At 36.9% G+C, this 15725-nt stretch overlaps 1 protein-coding gene across 1 annotated transcript in view; it reads right to left on the bottom strand.

Moving 5' to 3' along the window:
* The window catches only part of LOC126361248 (protein sneaky), a 260828-nt gene that overhangs the window by 71139 nt on the left and 173964 nt on the right, over positions 1-15725 (bottom strand). Inside the window, exons 9-10 of the mRNA XM_050007779.1 lie at positions 12677-12793; positions 12441-12583 (exon numbers count right to left, since the gene is read on the bottom strand). Coding sequence (XP_049863736.1) covers positions 12441-12583; positions 12677-12793 — 260 coding nt within the window. The remainder of the gene's footprint in view (positions 1-12440; positions 12584-12676; positions 12794-15725) is intronic.

Raw genomic sequence — 15725 nt, 5'->3', positions numbered from 1 at the left:
TCGAAGTGAAACCTTGAACAGCCAAGCAGCAAATATAGTTTTATTAAACACTGAGTTTGACTCTTTAAATAATAAGGTAGAAAATCTGCAGTTAGATTTAAAGAGTGAACTCACTAGTTCTTTGAATACTCTTGTAAATCAACTGGTCACTGACTTTAATCAGAGACAGAATAAAACTTTAAATATTCAAATGACAAATATAGGTTTGTTGCTGGTCAAAATAGATGCTCATAGCATAGAATGTAGTAAGTGATGCGAAGGCATAGTTACTTTGGAGACTGAATGCGATGTCAAATATAATAATAATAATAATAATAATAATAATAATAATAATAATAATAATAATAACAATGTATAATCTGAATTTAGTGAAAAATTAAAATCTTGTGAAAATGTATGTAATATTAAATTTAATTCTGTAAGACAGGAAACAAATACTTTGGAAGAGAGCATGGTCCAGCCTAAGGAATTAATATCGATTATTCAATCGAAAGTTCCAGGTGTTAGTATATGAGCTGTCAGTTTGTGAGTAAATAATGTAGAACAAAATTTCAAAGAAAAAGTAGTTAACTTTGACGTGATAAATGTAAGCAGTTTGGTGGAACCATGTGAGCTAATTATAGATCAAGAAATGGCTGAGAGTATAATCTCTGGAAATGTTGTGACTGTTGCTTTTTCCAAACCTAATGATACCAACAAGGTTATGAATGACTTGTTCAAAGAATTCAAACTTGTCCAGTACAGATTAGAACACAGAATAACTTTACTTAATGTTGCGTTACTAAGGAAAGTGGTGATTGTTTTGTTGTGGGGAGACCTCAACACAAAATTTAAGAACCAGTATTGGTCCATGAGTAATCAAGTGAGGTTAATATCAGATCCATGGGATCCAGGCAGAGTCACATCTGTCTCTCCCAGGGATGTTAAAGTTCTGTGTTAATAGGCGGAGTGACGAACGTCGGATCCCTAGTTGTTTTCAGTGTTTCTTCTGTACTATTTTTCCTGCACCAAATGCCTTTCAAATCTTAAACTATTCTGTAATCTATTTTTGAATTCTTATGCTATCCTCTTACCCACCTTCAGAGAAACATATAAGTTGATCAATGTTCTCTTGCTTCTACATCCCTGTCTTTACTTGGCTGACAAACAATGGCTACAGCAAGTCATTGATATCAAAGCCATACTGCTTCTTGTAGTAATAACAATAAGTGATCATACCACTATTAATGGTCTCAAATCCTGGAATCAGTGTAGAGTTTGGAAGAAGTTGTCCTAAATATTTAAGTCGCCTTCATGCTCCACTCTAGTCAGCGGTGGTCTCGAATCCCAGCACAGCGTATAGTTAGGTCTTAATCTGGCCTGAGCTATTCCTGGAGAGGAATCAAGGAATCTTAGATTGCTAGAAAGTGGAATTTTATATGAATCATTACGTAATTGTGATAACATGATACATAATTTTTACCCTTTGTGAGATATAATGTAAATGAGAGAGTTTGTATCACTTTTGGAAGGGGTGGGTAGTGTAAGTACAAGCATGAATAACACTAATCACACACCCTACCTTTCAGACAACCCTCACAGACAAGTGTAACTGATTCTTCACCATTTGCCATTCCATAGATGTTGCTACGATTTTTTCTTCGGGAGCTTCAAAGGTGAAGGTGAGAATGTCCGTTCTGTAGGAGACATCTAACATCATACCTCCTCTGGCTTCTCGCTCAAGTACCACCAAAGTAGGGATCTTGGGGAACGGGTGTGGGAAGGGTTTTCCTGTCTTTGGGGCTATCTTCTTTCTCTTCTTTGATCTTAGCAACCATTTCTACTTTTTCCTTTCTTACTTCTCATCTGAGTACTGGTCTATCTTTCACTCTATTGATATGCGTCTACCTCTATCACTGAAGTCCTTCTCATTTTCCGTGGGTTCCAATAACCTTCAACTTAATTCATATAAGTAGGCAAAAGAATCAGGCTACACAAATACACATCTACATACACACAAAGATATATTTAAACACAAACATAAGAATTACAAATTAGAAATCTGAAGTGGTCAGAACCGCCATGGTATGTAGGGGAATAAAGATATATGTACAACTGAGTAGATGCACATATTACATTGTTGATATGTCACGGTTCTGCATCATTAATTTTTGCGACGCTCAAATATATATTTACATGCATATAACGACAGGAGAATAACAATCAACACATGTGCCGTACTAGTCCTTAGAGAAAATGCATAGTATTTACTGGGAGTTGGTAAATACAGGTAGACATAGCATCTACTATGTGTGGGCATGATATCTGTCTATATAGTAGGAGTGAGGAGCGAAAGAGGACTCTAGGGTATTAGGAGGAGTATTGGAAAGCGGAGTTAAGGTGTAAAGTAGAGCAGTAATTTTACCAGAGAATATTTAAGAATAGTTTTCATAAAGATGTATGCTAGGGCAATGAACCAGGAGGCCTACTCATGAAGGATATGGCAGGTGCACTCAACATTTATTGTTTAAGAAAAAGGGCGGATAGGCAAACCTATGAAAGGCTGAACTATACGGCATGGACAGGGGCACCAAGAAGGGGATTGACCAGTACCATAGGAGGATAGGAATAAGAAAGGGGCGTAACTACCAAAACGGATGATCAATCCATATAAGATGTAGGTACTGCTCCTAAAGGGAAAAAGGGCAGTATTGTGACAGAAGTCACACATTTGAAGGGACGAGTCTGGTAAGTTTGAATTTTATGCAGCACTAGCATTTTTATGTTTTAGATTTACACGCATCAGAAGAAGGGAACATTTTATTCTACCCAGAGTTCCTCCAGATTACAATAAGTAATGAATAAGTACAGACTTAGGAAAAGTAGAACGCAAAGTAAGAACAAAGTAGTAGAGTATTCATGAGTTATGTACACCTATAATTTACGATTGGAAGAGGAATAGAAAACAAAAATTTGGTACTCACAAATTTTTGGAGATTGAAAAGAGCTAATTCCAACATGAACTGAAAGATTCAAGTTTTATAATTGTGGTAAAATATGCACAGTTATTAGTAGACAGAGATGTACTGTTAAAAAATAAAGAATTATCTTGTGGGATGTTATTGTACATAATGAATATGCATAAAATATTGTGTGTTTGAGCTAAGGGGAGGGATATGTAGTGCCTCAAGAATTTTGGTGTAAATTCTAGAAATACTCAGCCTTCAATTGTCTCAAACACCTGATATTTTATGTATGAGAGCAGAGGAGTGAGAACGTTTCTACCGATCCACCTGTTTCTGTGTACAGATCAGAAGTTTGTTATTAGAAGACTGTAAGAAGGGCGAGTCACTGATGATGACAGGTGTTTGCCAACAGCACCATAGAAGACGTGATGAAAACTCAGGGAATAATTATGTAGTATTCTTTGATGTGTTAGTGTTTGTGGTGATTGTAAAAAAGACTAATGAAGAATTGAATATAGAATTCTATGCACATTCATGTATTGGACTCACTTGAGACTAGCGACTTTTATTTTTTCTTCGCTTCTTAGGTCTGCATGAGGTAGGGCGTATGTGCTGTCCATAAATTATTGGATTGTTATGATGATATTGAACTTGTGCTTTATTGAGTCTGATGCTTAAAGACACCAGTGGCTTGCCAGAGTTTACTTACTTATGTTAAAAAGAGTAAATATTGCTTTGTGTTGAGAGATGAAAATATACCAAGAATGAACTGAAAATGTTACACGAGTGCACAGATTATTTCAAGAATAGAGAAGTAGCTTAATAAATTTCTGTAATCTGCTATAGTCTTCAGAGGAGAAGCTTTTGGGAGATCAACCTAGCTGATTACCCAGAGAAGAGAATTGGCTGCACACAATACGTAAGTCAACTGCCAGAGACGTGTGAGTCTTGCACCTCAGTACCACGCTGTCTCTTGTTGTCCAAAAATCATTAGGCAGCTTGTACACCAAATTAGTGAAGAGGAAGGAAAGCTATAGAACACTGTTGGACTTCACAGTTTTCTGTAACCTTAAGAACAGTTCACCTGATGATATTTCTGAACATGCAGCAAAACTCAGAGATGACACAGATTTAGAGCCTTCCATCCTTAGTGAATGTGTGCTTTTTGTGGAACTTTTGAAATCTTCTGAGATTAGTGATTTACCAGTTGAAATGAGTAAATTTTTACGAAAAGTGAGGTTACGGTCTGTGTTTCCAAATGTTGACATTTCTCTTAAAATATTTCTATGTATGGCTTTCAGAGTAAATCCTTTCTCAATCTAGAGTACATATACACACACAAAACCCAACACTCAAAACACCTGCATCCTCACATGTACCTTGCCCCTACATAGTGCCAAATGGATGCACATTTTTGAATAAAGTTGACATGCATCCATAGATATTCGCAAGGGAGGACTAGAGGAGGTATTTGCCCCCTGTTGGAATCTGTGGATGTAGACCTTTTTCTCACAGATTTCTAGCAACAGCTGTATTGCAGAGCATAGCAGGAAATAATGTGGCTTTAGCAGTCACTATATAACCTAAATATGCATATATGTCAGGCTGTTCACAAAAAATTATGCTTTTTTCATGTAATGGCAATTCTGATGTCGTCCTGCACTCAGTGTGGATGCAAGCCTTTACAGAAATAGTATCCACCAACCTCTTCTCTGTTGCTTCCTTATGTTTCCCTTATCATGCTGCAGAAAAACATCACTCCAGCACCCTGCTGCACGGATTCTGGCACCAATTTCCAGTGCAACATAAACATGGCTGCAGTACCTCTGTGTATGCCTGTCATGGATTCATTTCTGCTTTTCAGTGAGTGATCTTCTTTACTCCTTAGATATTTGTTTAAAATCCTAGCAGTTATTGGAATGGAACTTGGTATGTTAAACTCTAGAGTATATTCCTTAAAAGTACAAAATAATAATTGGCAATGAGAAAAATTTATCCAGAACTATACCTGAATTTTTGTAACATGTGTTCTAAAATTATATTTTGAAGTTGAGTTATTGTATGTTAAGTTACCTATCACTCAGCTTAAAAGTGCTATAATTTTGTTATTCATTAGTGTCAGTGGTGATTTCTTTACTGCTGAAGTTTGGGAACTCAAAACAAACTGACACCTTATCTAGGTTAGCTAGAGAGAGGAGCATTTGGATCACCTAAGTACTGGGGTTGTTTCCCATTCTGGTTTTCTTGTACCAGGTGTCAGATTCAACAAATCTGCTGTAGAAGTGAATGTCATGATCATACAAATGTGACTGGAGATCATACGCCAAACAAAGTTTTAAATAATCACATGCCATTTGTCCAACTCAGTCCCTTGATGTGAAGAAAATAGGGATATTAAAGCTTATGAAAAATCTGTCAAGTGGTAGAAAACTTGCTATTTTGTGTGAAGTACAAGAAGAAACATATGTAGCATTAGCAAGAAATGCAAATCTTTGAAGTACTGATTATATGTAATGCTGACTGAAGTGAGGTAATATGGTGTGGCATTATATTTTGTCCACCTCTGTAGCTGGGAGCAGTATGGTGGGGACACAGACGTGAAGAAGGAATGAGACTGCTGGAATTACACAAGAAAAATGGTTTTGTGATAGGTAACCCCTGGTTTTCGAAGAAAGAGAGTATTAAGTAATGTGGTGTGGCAGAAATTAGAATGCCAGCATTGATGTATGAGAGGAGGGAAGTATTTTAATTACAGACACTGAGTGTGAATAAACTATACAGTTTTCAGTTCTGTCTATAATTGGGCAGTGGTATAGTGAATTCTCAATCATACCATCAGAGCAACTTAATAGTTTGGACATCCACCATTCACAAGTATGGAAACAAGTGAAAACTAGAAAATTTCAAGTACAGTTTATTAAAGTTCACATAATAACTTAGCTGCTCCATTTGATGAGACACTCAACTTTGATATCCTTGCTGGGTTGTTGCTTCAGAAGGTCCAGAGTCCCTCATTGCTGATGTACTAATTTTTAAATAAAAAACAATATATATCATGTTTCTTGGTTTGTATTATAACTGAACTGTATATACATTGATGGTAGATACATCTTATAATCTGAGAGCCTATGGAAGAGTCTCATGTGAACAACTTCCAAAAGGCAATAATGCAGTTTCCCTGACTGTCCTTGACTACTACATCCTTACTTACTCTGCTTGTGCTTGCATGGCTCATGCGCCACTTACTTTTATATAAAACAAAACAATTGAATACACTACCAAATGTAAGTTTTACAAAGCAACAATTAAAAGTTGATAGATGATTTCAGCTACTTACATTTTAAAAAAATGGGTACATATTGTCCTGCATGTTCTGATATGCAGTTTAAAAGACTTTACTTAATTTCATATACAATTTCCATGAGGTTTATAGCACTGCAATTTAAATTACATTTTAGTTTTTTATGAACAAATTACTTTGAATGAGGTATTGTGTCCAGGATAGCTCTCAAGTAGAGCTATCATTTCACATAAACATAATGAATAAATATCATAGCTTCTTAGAAATAGGGAGAAGTACATTTTCAAAAATTTGTGGTGCAACATGACTGCACAGCTCATATCACAAAATTGCAAAGTTGAATTATTAACAAACGACTTACTCCCCATAGTTGCTAATATAAACTGGGTAACATATTAATATGAAATTTAATATGAAATAGTAAACTCATTTGTACTAACTTTTTAAAGGGCAGTTTATTACTGGAACTGGGTGTAAACATAAAAGTATAAAGTCCAGAAAGTTAAAAATTTAAGCTAAAATGTCTTCTTCAGAGGATGTTAACATTAGAAACATTAGGAACAGACTGGGAAGGAAGTCCCATTTCAGTACTCCCAAAAGAGGCTTTACTAACCAAAGGTTAGTGAAATGCTCTTCTACAATTCTGAAGGTGGAATTTTGACAATGGATATAATGGATACAAAAGTACTACCATTTGAGGCATTGGATAGCGATTACCATCTACTGGTGATGAGCATGAAAATCATGAAGTAATGGAAGATGACAGCAGTAGTTGTGTGTCGAAGGACAAGTGACAAAAAATAAGAGACACTATGGTGTGATGAAAGACTCGAGGAGGTAGTGGGAAGGAAGATCAAGGCGTTCCGACTGTGCATTTCTTTCTAGTTGTAACTAGGCTCTCACATATGTGTACATTATACTTCATTCAACACTGTAGCACAATTTCTTTCCAAGCATCTAGCTGTGCTTGAATCTCTTCCTCCCTTTTTTCCCAGATTACTAAGTCATATGTGCACACCATCACTTTCATCTTGTCTTCTCCAGTTTTCCCTGCCACATCAATCATTATCTCAACAAAGACCATGATGAAGAGGAGAGGTGACAATGCACTGCCCTGTTTCATGCTACTTGTTTGCTGGACCCAATCTGTCCTTTCATTTCCCACTTCACAAAAATCAGACCTCTATAGTACATTTCCTCCATTCTGCTTGTTATTTCTTTTTTCACTTCCTTCTCCCAAACTTCTGGAATCTTCTTCTCATTCCACACCATCCTCATCACATGATACAGCCACTGTTTCCAAACCTCCCCTACTTCCTTCACCATTTTGACACTTACTTTGTCTATACCTTGTCCAGTGCCATGGCCATTTCCTTCCAGGTCAGGTCCCTTCCCCTCAAAGTTTACTTCTACCTCCTTTAGTCAATTATCCTCCTCCCCCAGTCTGTTCAGATTTAGCAAGTGTTCAAAATACTCCTGTCTCACTAGCTTCAGTGCCTCTTTGTTACTAACCTCTTTCCCTTTCTATCCATCATTGCTGCATCCTCTTTCAAGTGTCTCCTCTAACTTTTGACCATACCATGCAGTACTTTCTCACATCCTCTGCTATCTTCCTCCATCATCTTTGTTCATTCTGCCATCCAATTTCCTCCTCTCTCCTCAGCCCCTTTCTTATTTACCTCTACTTTGTTTTCTTATGCTCCTCTTTTTCTAATTTGGTCCTTTCTCAGGAAGCATGAAAGAACGTTGTATACATGGAAGAGACCTGGAAACACAGGGAAGGTTTCATTGTTTATATTATGGTAAGACAGAGATTTCAGAGTCGGGTTTTAAATTGTAAGACATTTCCAGCAGCACATGTGGACTCTGATCACAATTTATTGGTTATGAACTGCAGATTAAAACTGAAGAAACTGCAAAAAGGCAGGAATTTAAGGAGATGGAACTTGGATAAACTGAAAGAACCAGAGGTTCTAGAGAGTTTCAGAGGGAGCATTAGGGAATGACTGACAAGGACAATGGAAAGGAAACAATAGAAGAAGAATGGTTAGCTTTGAGAGATGAAATAGTGAAGGCAGCAGAGGATCAAGTAGGCAAAAAGACAAAGGCTAGTAGAAGTCCTTGGGTAACACAAGAGATAAATAAATTAAGCAAGTAAAAGAGAACACAAACGCCTAAAAAATGAAATCAACAGGAAGTGCAAAATGGCTAAGCAGCAATGGCTAGAGGACAAATGTAAGAATGCAGAAGCATATTTCATTATGGGTAAGATAGATGCTGCCTACAGGAAAATTAAAGAGACTTTTGGAGAAAAGAGAACCACATGTACAAATATCAAGAACTCAGATGGTAAACCAGTCCTACACAAAGAAGGGAAAGCAGAAATGTGGAAGGAGTATATAGAGAGTCTATTCAAGGGAGATGTGCTTTAGGGCAATATTATGAAAATGGAAAGAGGATGTAGATGAAAATGAGATGGGAGATACAATATTTGAAGAATCTGACAAAGCACTGAAAGACTTAAGTCAAAACAAGGCCCTGGGAGAAGACAACATTCCATTAGAGCTACTGATAGCCTTGGTAGAGTCAGACATGACAAAACTCTTCCATATGGTGAGCAAGTGTTTGAAACAGGTGAAATACCCTCAGACTTCAAGAATAATATAATAATTCCAATTCCAAAGAAAGAAAATGCTGACAAGTGTGAAAATTTCTGAACTATCAGTTTAACAAGCCATGGCCGCAAATGCAAGGCAATACTGACAATACGATTTCTCAAAGAAGATAGGGTAAGGAAAGGCAAACCTACATTTACAGTATTTGTAGACATAGAGAAAGCATTTGACAATGTTGACTGGAAAACTCTCTTTCAAATTCTAAAGGTGGCAGGGGTACAATACAGGGAGTGAAAGGCTATTTACAACTTGTACAGAAACCAGGGGCACTAAAGGGAAGCAGCGGCTAAGAAGGGAGTAAGACAGGGTTGTAGCCTATCCCCGATGTAATTCAATCTGTATGCTGAGCAAGCAGTAAAATAAAAAAAAAAATTGGAGGAGGAATTAAAGTTCAGGGAGAAGAAATAAAAACTTTGTGGTTTGTTGATGACTCTAATTCTGTCAGGGACAGAAACGGACTTGGAAGAGTAGTTGAATGGAATCGACAATGTCTGGAAAGGATGATATAAGATGAACCTCAACAAAAGTAAAACAAGGATAATGGAGTATAGTCTAATTAAATCAGATGATTCCAAGGGAATTAGTTTAGGAAATGAGACACTTAAGGTAGTAGATGAGATTTGCTATTTGGGGAGTAAAATAACTGATGATGGTTGAAGTAGAGAGGATATAAAATGTAGACTGGCAATGGCAAGAAAAGTGTTTATCAAAAAGAGAAATTTGTTAACATCAAGTATAAATTTAAGTGTTAGGAAATCCTTTCTGAAAGTATTTGTAAGGAGTGTAGCCATGTATGGAAGTGAAACATGGACGATAAACAGTTTAGCAAGAAGAAAATAGAAGTATTTGAAATGTGGTGCTACAGAAGACTGCTGAAGACTAGATGGGCAGATCATGTAACTAATGAGGAGGTACTGAATGGAACTGGGGAGATGATAAATTTGTGGTACAACCTGACTAGAAGAAGGGATCAGTTGGTAGGACACATTCTGAGGCATTAAGGGATCACCAGTTTAGTCCTGGAGGGAAGTGTTGGGAGTAAAAATCGTAGAGGCAGACCAAGAGATGAATACAGTAAGCAGATTCAGAGGGATGAAGATTGCAGTAGTTACTTGAAGATGAAGAGGCTTGCACAGGATATAGTAGTATGGAGAGCCGAATCAAACCACTCTTTGGACTTATGACTACAACAACAGCATTCCTAATAATGTCCAAACTTCACATGAAAACTTCATCTGTTAAAAATAACTGAAGAGGGCAAAACATCATCAATGAAGACATTACAGACAGAGATTAGCAGAAAAAAATCTAAATTTAGAGACAGGAGGAATTTAAAGACTATTATTACCTCTAATAGAAAAGCTATTGCCGTGGGAGTACTAATATTAACAACTTTCTTATAAACCAAGTTAACACAAAAAAAGAGGGTTTATTGGTGACATGAGCACAACATCTTGATTACCTATCTATGGAATGATCTAATGTGCTGAAGGGTTCTGTTTTATAGTGTTTCCTCTGGCAAGCTGTGTTAGTGTGTGGAAAGCACAACAGGTAGTGGACAATCCAGACTGTCTTCTCCCAACTATAAAAAATTTCAGTGATCACCTCATGTTTTCTGTGGAGGTGAAATTGATAGCTTAGTTACCTGTTGAGTCCTAGCAAATCCCTACATTGTGTTAGTGTTCTAACGAACACATAAATTGTTCCATTTTTAATTATCTCTTCATTGATGAGATGTTGACCCCTAATTTTCCTGTCTTTGTTACAACTCTAGTGAGTGCTGCAATTTTCCAACAATGTATATTGTCAGAACAAGATAAGATAAACTTTTCCAACAAGACCAGAGGAAGAGTCAGGTCCCTGACTATCTGACATTTGAAATGACAAAGTGGTTATGCAGTGGACTGATATTCAGGTTAAGTGGATTTCAAGTCTCCATTCAGCCATTCAGATTTAAGTTTCCTGTCTTTTCCCCAAAATAAAATGAGGCTACTGCCAAGATGTTTTCTTCATACAACTCATGGCCAAGTTCCTCTTCATCCTTGTTCAGCTGAGCTACTAATCCTTCTGTAATGATGGTACAATGTTAATGTTGTTTTGAGGCATCATCACTGTTTCTCATTGGTTTGTGTTAACTTCAATTTTTCATATGTTTTTTGTTTTTGTTGTTTGTCCTGTGTGTGCTTAATGTTGTATATGATTGTGTGTAAACTATAACATACTTAAATAAACCCTGTACAAACAGGCTTATAATAGAGCTTCATTTACTGTGCCTGATTACAGGTTATGGGTCCAGATGCATATGTTGTTTTTCAGTGTAGTGGCAAAGTTTTTTGGTGATATCATGAATAACAGCAAATTTGGATTAATGACATAGTTGTGGCATGGCACAATGGAACAGTCTATGCATCAGTGTTTGAAGTTGTCTGGAGGGGACAATTGGGCAGTGTGGAAGTTTCAAATAGAGGTGACATTCAGAGGAAAACTCTGATCACAGTGAGTCAAAAACAGAAAAATCTGAAAATGAGGATACTGAGAAAAGATGTAGAAAATTAACAGGATCACTGATGTGTGGCCCATTAGCTTTCAGGTCAGATATTTGTGTAGCAATAAGTATTCTAACTGAGTACCAATCATGGTAGTCTGGATTTATGGAATGCTTTAAAACATGTATTGCGTTATATTAAGGGAACCCTAAAACTGAGTCTGTTAAATGCTAGGGATAAAAACTGTATTGATCCCATAATTGATTATGTTGACTTTGTTTGGGCTGATGACAGAGCAGATAGAAAGCCCACAGATGCTTATATTTTCAAAGTTGTGGGTTGCAGTGTTTTTGGGCATCTAAGAAGCCTGAGTGTCTGTCATCAACAGAATGAGAATATGTAGTCTTAAGCAGGCAACTAGTGAAGCTTGTTGGCTCAGTAATTTGTATTATAGTCTTTCTGGCAGTCAAAAAGCTTTTGCACTTTATGAAGACAATGAATCAGTAAAAAGCCTCTGCAAAAACCCACAGTCCATCATAAACCAAAGCATACAGATATAAAAATTTTATTTGTGAGGGAGAAAGTGTTTGCTAAGGAAGTTGCGTAAGAGCACATAAGCAAAAATGAGGAACAAGCTGATGCTCTGACAAAGCCACTAGGTAGAATAAAACCTGAAAAATGTACAGCCTTGTTAGGACTTAATTAAAGCTTGTAATTTAGTTTTTGTAACACTGATAATTAACATGGAAGGATGGGGTTAGTGGTACAATGTTAATGTTGTTTTAAGAGGGCAGCACTGTTTCTTTTTGTGTTTGTTTTAGTTGTTTGTCCCGTGTGTGTATTAATGTTGTAGACCATCAAGTGCATATTATTACATATTTAAATATACTCTGTACAAACAGACTCATAATAAAGCTTCACTTACTGTGCCTGATTACAAATGACTGTGCTGACAATAAGACATACAATATTAAACTTTCTTCCTAGGCTCTGAAAGAACATCATCTCAATGACATAAATATCATGCACTAACCTTGGGATAAAAATATGCACAGATTACACTCTGGAATCGGTAGATGTATGAACTGACTAGAATAATCACCCACATAGCAAAATAAGTGCCATATATCTTGCATATGATATAAATGTTTGGCTTCTTTGGAACAGGAAGACAGGCTGCAAAGGCATTTTGCATTCACTAGTTATCATATGTACGGTCTAACTGTGCCAAAATAAACAATATTCTGACAATGAAAGAGAATTACTGACCTTCATTGCTAGTAAAATATTTAACTCTTTTCTTGATGTTAAAACCTTTTACTATAGATCTCACTATCTTGGCAATTAGGCCAGTTCCTTTTACTTCAATGCTCATGTCATGAGATCCTGAAACAATAAAAACACTTCCACAGTTATTAGGGAATACAGTACAATCAACAATAATTACAATGGTTCTAGTCTTTGAACATTTAGCTATTTTTTGACATAATCAACATTTCTGTCGATGCATTTTTGTAGATGCTGTGGAAGTTTTTGTATGCCCATATCTTACCAGCTCATTGTCATGCTGTTCAGAAAGTTATAAACCTCTTCTTTCACCTCGTCGTCAGAGCTGAATTGTTTTCTGGCCAAATGTTCATTTAACCTAGGGTACAGGAGATAGTCACTGGGCACTAAGTCAGGACTATAGGGTGGGTGGGTGATTATGTTCCACTGAAACTGTTACAGGAGAGCAACAGTTTGCTGAACATTGTGAGGGTGTGCGTTGTCATGGAGAATGTGTACGCCCTTGCCAACATTCCTCTTCTCTGGTTCTGAATTGCCCGTTTGAGTTTTTTTTAGAGTCTCACAGTACCTGTCAGCTTGAATTATGGTCCCAGCAATTCAGCTCCGACGACGAGGTGAAAGAAGAGCTTCATAACTTTCTGAACAGCATGACGGTGAGCTGGTATGACATGGACATACAAAAACTGCCAAAGCATCTACAAAAATGCATCGACAGAAATGATGATTACGTCAAAAAATAGCAAAATGTTGAAGCTGTAAGCTGATGTAAAGCACTGTAGAAATAAACAGATCTATGGACCCATAAAAAATAGGAGACCTTACTTTTGGGATTACCCTCGTATGTGTAGCACATGAGAGTTAAAATATTTCTGACTACTCAGAAATAAACATTTAATACGTAATTAGCTATTATTTGTAAAATGTTTTTCATGATATCATTAACTACAGCAATATTCATAATTAAATAGTGTCATGGAGGTACTGGGGATGGAAAACTTAAGTATGGTACCGCCTTAGGGCAGTTTTTTTTATGTCTTTGTTTAGTGTTTTATTTTGAATGAGCAGATTAAGGATTCTGACTATGTATTATTTCGAGACAGGAATGTTTCTTATATCAAACTTTACAAATACTGTGTTTCAGGCTTCTCATTACTTATAAAGGTTTGTCTTTAATGTTAAATGGGTTTAATAATTGAAGCTAAAATAATGGCAACAATTATAACTTCAAAAAGAATAGTAGCCTATTAATAATAATTACAAACTTACAAAATTCTTTCAAAAGCATTATAGAATGAGCTGAAAAGTGAAATGTATTAGCAATTAGAAGCCAAGAAAAGTGCAGAAAAGGATTATCCTGTGTGGCACACTGCCAACCCAGGAAATGTGTTATTTCTATTAAGCACTCAAGAACATTTTCCAAATGTTCGCTTTCAGTATTCAGAAGCCTTTGATGATGGGCGTAGACAGTCCCTCAGAAAACACGATCCACTTTTTATGTGAGTTCAAATACTCGGTAGACTTCCTGTGAGTTTCGAGATACAAAGCAAGGTGAATCTTCAAAGAATAGCTGTAGTGCACAGGGCTGAAACACCGGTAGTCCACCTTTTTAGGACATACTTCAGCTTCCTTAATGTGCTCGGGAGGACCTCGCATGACCAAAGTCGTTTGAATGTAGTTGGTAATAATTTCCGCCCATCTCCCAGGATCTGAGTCAATTGTGTCTTCCAGTTTAGGCTCGCCTTCAATCCCTTCTCCGGTGGTGAATATCTCAGCTGATGTTCCTCCAGTATTTTCCGCATTGGTTCGCCTAATTTCAGTTCTGCCTGATGTTTCAATCTTGGAGCTTTCATCACAAAGCAGGTCTTGAGTCCAGACGAGGTCTGTTGAACATGTTGTGGATGGCCCACCATCAGCATTGCTTCTGTATGCGGTGGTCGCAGCACTGTGTTCGTCAACTTTCTGGCCGTGTCCTGAAGATAAAGATGTAGCTGCAGTAGCTCCAATAGTTGCTGTACTTCCAGGACCTATTTTTCCATCCTCACCGATGCTAGGTCGTTCTCTCTTTGGCTTGAAATATTGTTGTAGTGCATTCTTTTGCTTCTTATCATCATCTTCCTTCAGCGGCCGCCTTTGCTATATTCACTGCCAGACAGTCTTTTTCTACTGTTGGTCATGTTTTGATCCAGCCTATAAAGAACGATTATGTGAAACTAACTGTTGAAATCAGTGCACTAACTTCATTTGCAACACACTTTGCAGACAATTTCCTGATACTCCACTGCACATAAATAGAAAATTATATTACTGTAAGATACACTGTTCAGGAGATGAAGTCATAAGAATTGAGCCCTGTGAAATTGAATTTTAGGCCGAATTTCACTACAGATGCAGGTGAAACAGTCAAAGAGTGGGATGGAAGACAATGGAGAGAGGAAGAATAAGGAGATGGAGTAACATAATAATGCAATAATTACAATCGATGGGTGCTAATGCAAGTCAAAATATATTAACTCACTGCACTGCGGTTTTTCATTTCAAAGAACTGACACTCAACAACTGTCATAATTTCCATGTGTCACTTCTTTTATGTCTGATTATGGACTAAGGGGTAACAAATTAGTCATCACCATATCACTTTTCTTTGTTTTATTTTCAGTCTAGCTATTGGGACCATGCGTGATTATTTGCCGAATTGACAATTTTTGAAGTAACAGATCATAAGAAAAATAAATTCTCCTATTCTGCAGTCTTGAAGGAGAAAAATTCTAACTTATTAGTAATGTGCAATACCAATTGTACATTATATGAAAAGCACTTTCCTATTGCATCCCAAGTTGCAAGAAATTCGGACGCACCAATTCTTCTGTTCTTATGAAAAGCAATGAAAGTACTTCTGACCAATCTTGAACCCCTCAGCCAACTACCGAAATGAATTCTGTAGTTTCCATTGTAGAGAACGCAAGAATACCTATTGCCTGGAAAGGTGAAGTGGTGATGCAGCAGTGCCAGGAACTATGTCACGTGACGAGGT

This window comes from Schistocerca gregaria, chromosome 1, assembly GCF_023897955.1.
Source record: "Schistocerca gregaria isolate iqSchGreg1 chromosome 1, iqSchGreg1.2, whole genome shotgun sequence".
Classification (NCBI taxonomy): domain Eukaryota; kingdom Metazoa; phylum Arthropoda; class Insecta; order Orthoptera; family Acrididae; genus Schistocerca; species Schistocerca gregaria.
Note: the sequence above shows the minus strand (reverse complement) of the source record. Positions and strands in the feature narration are given on the sequence as shown.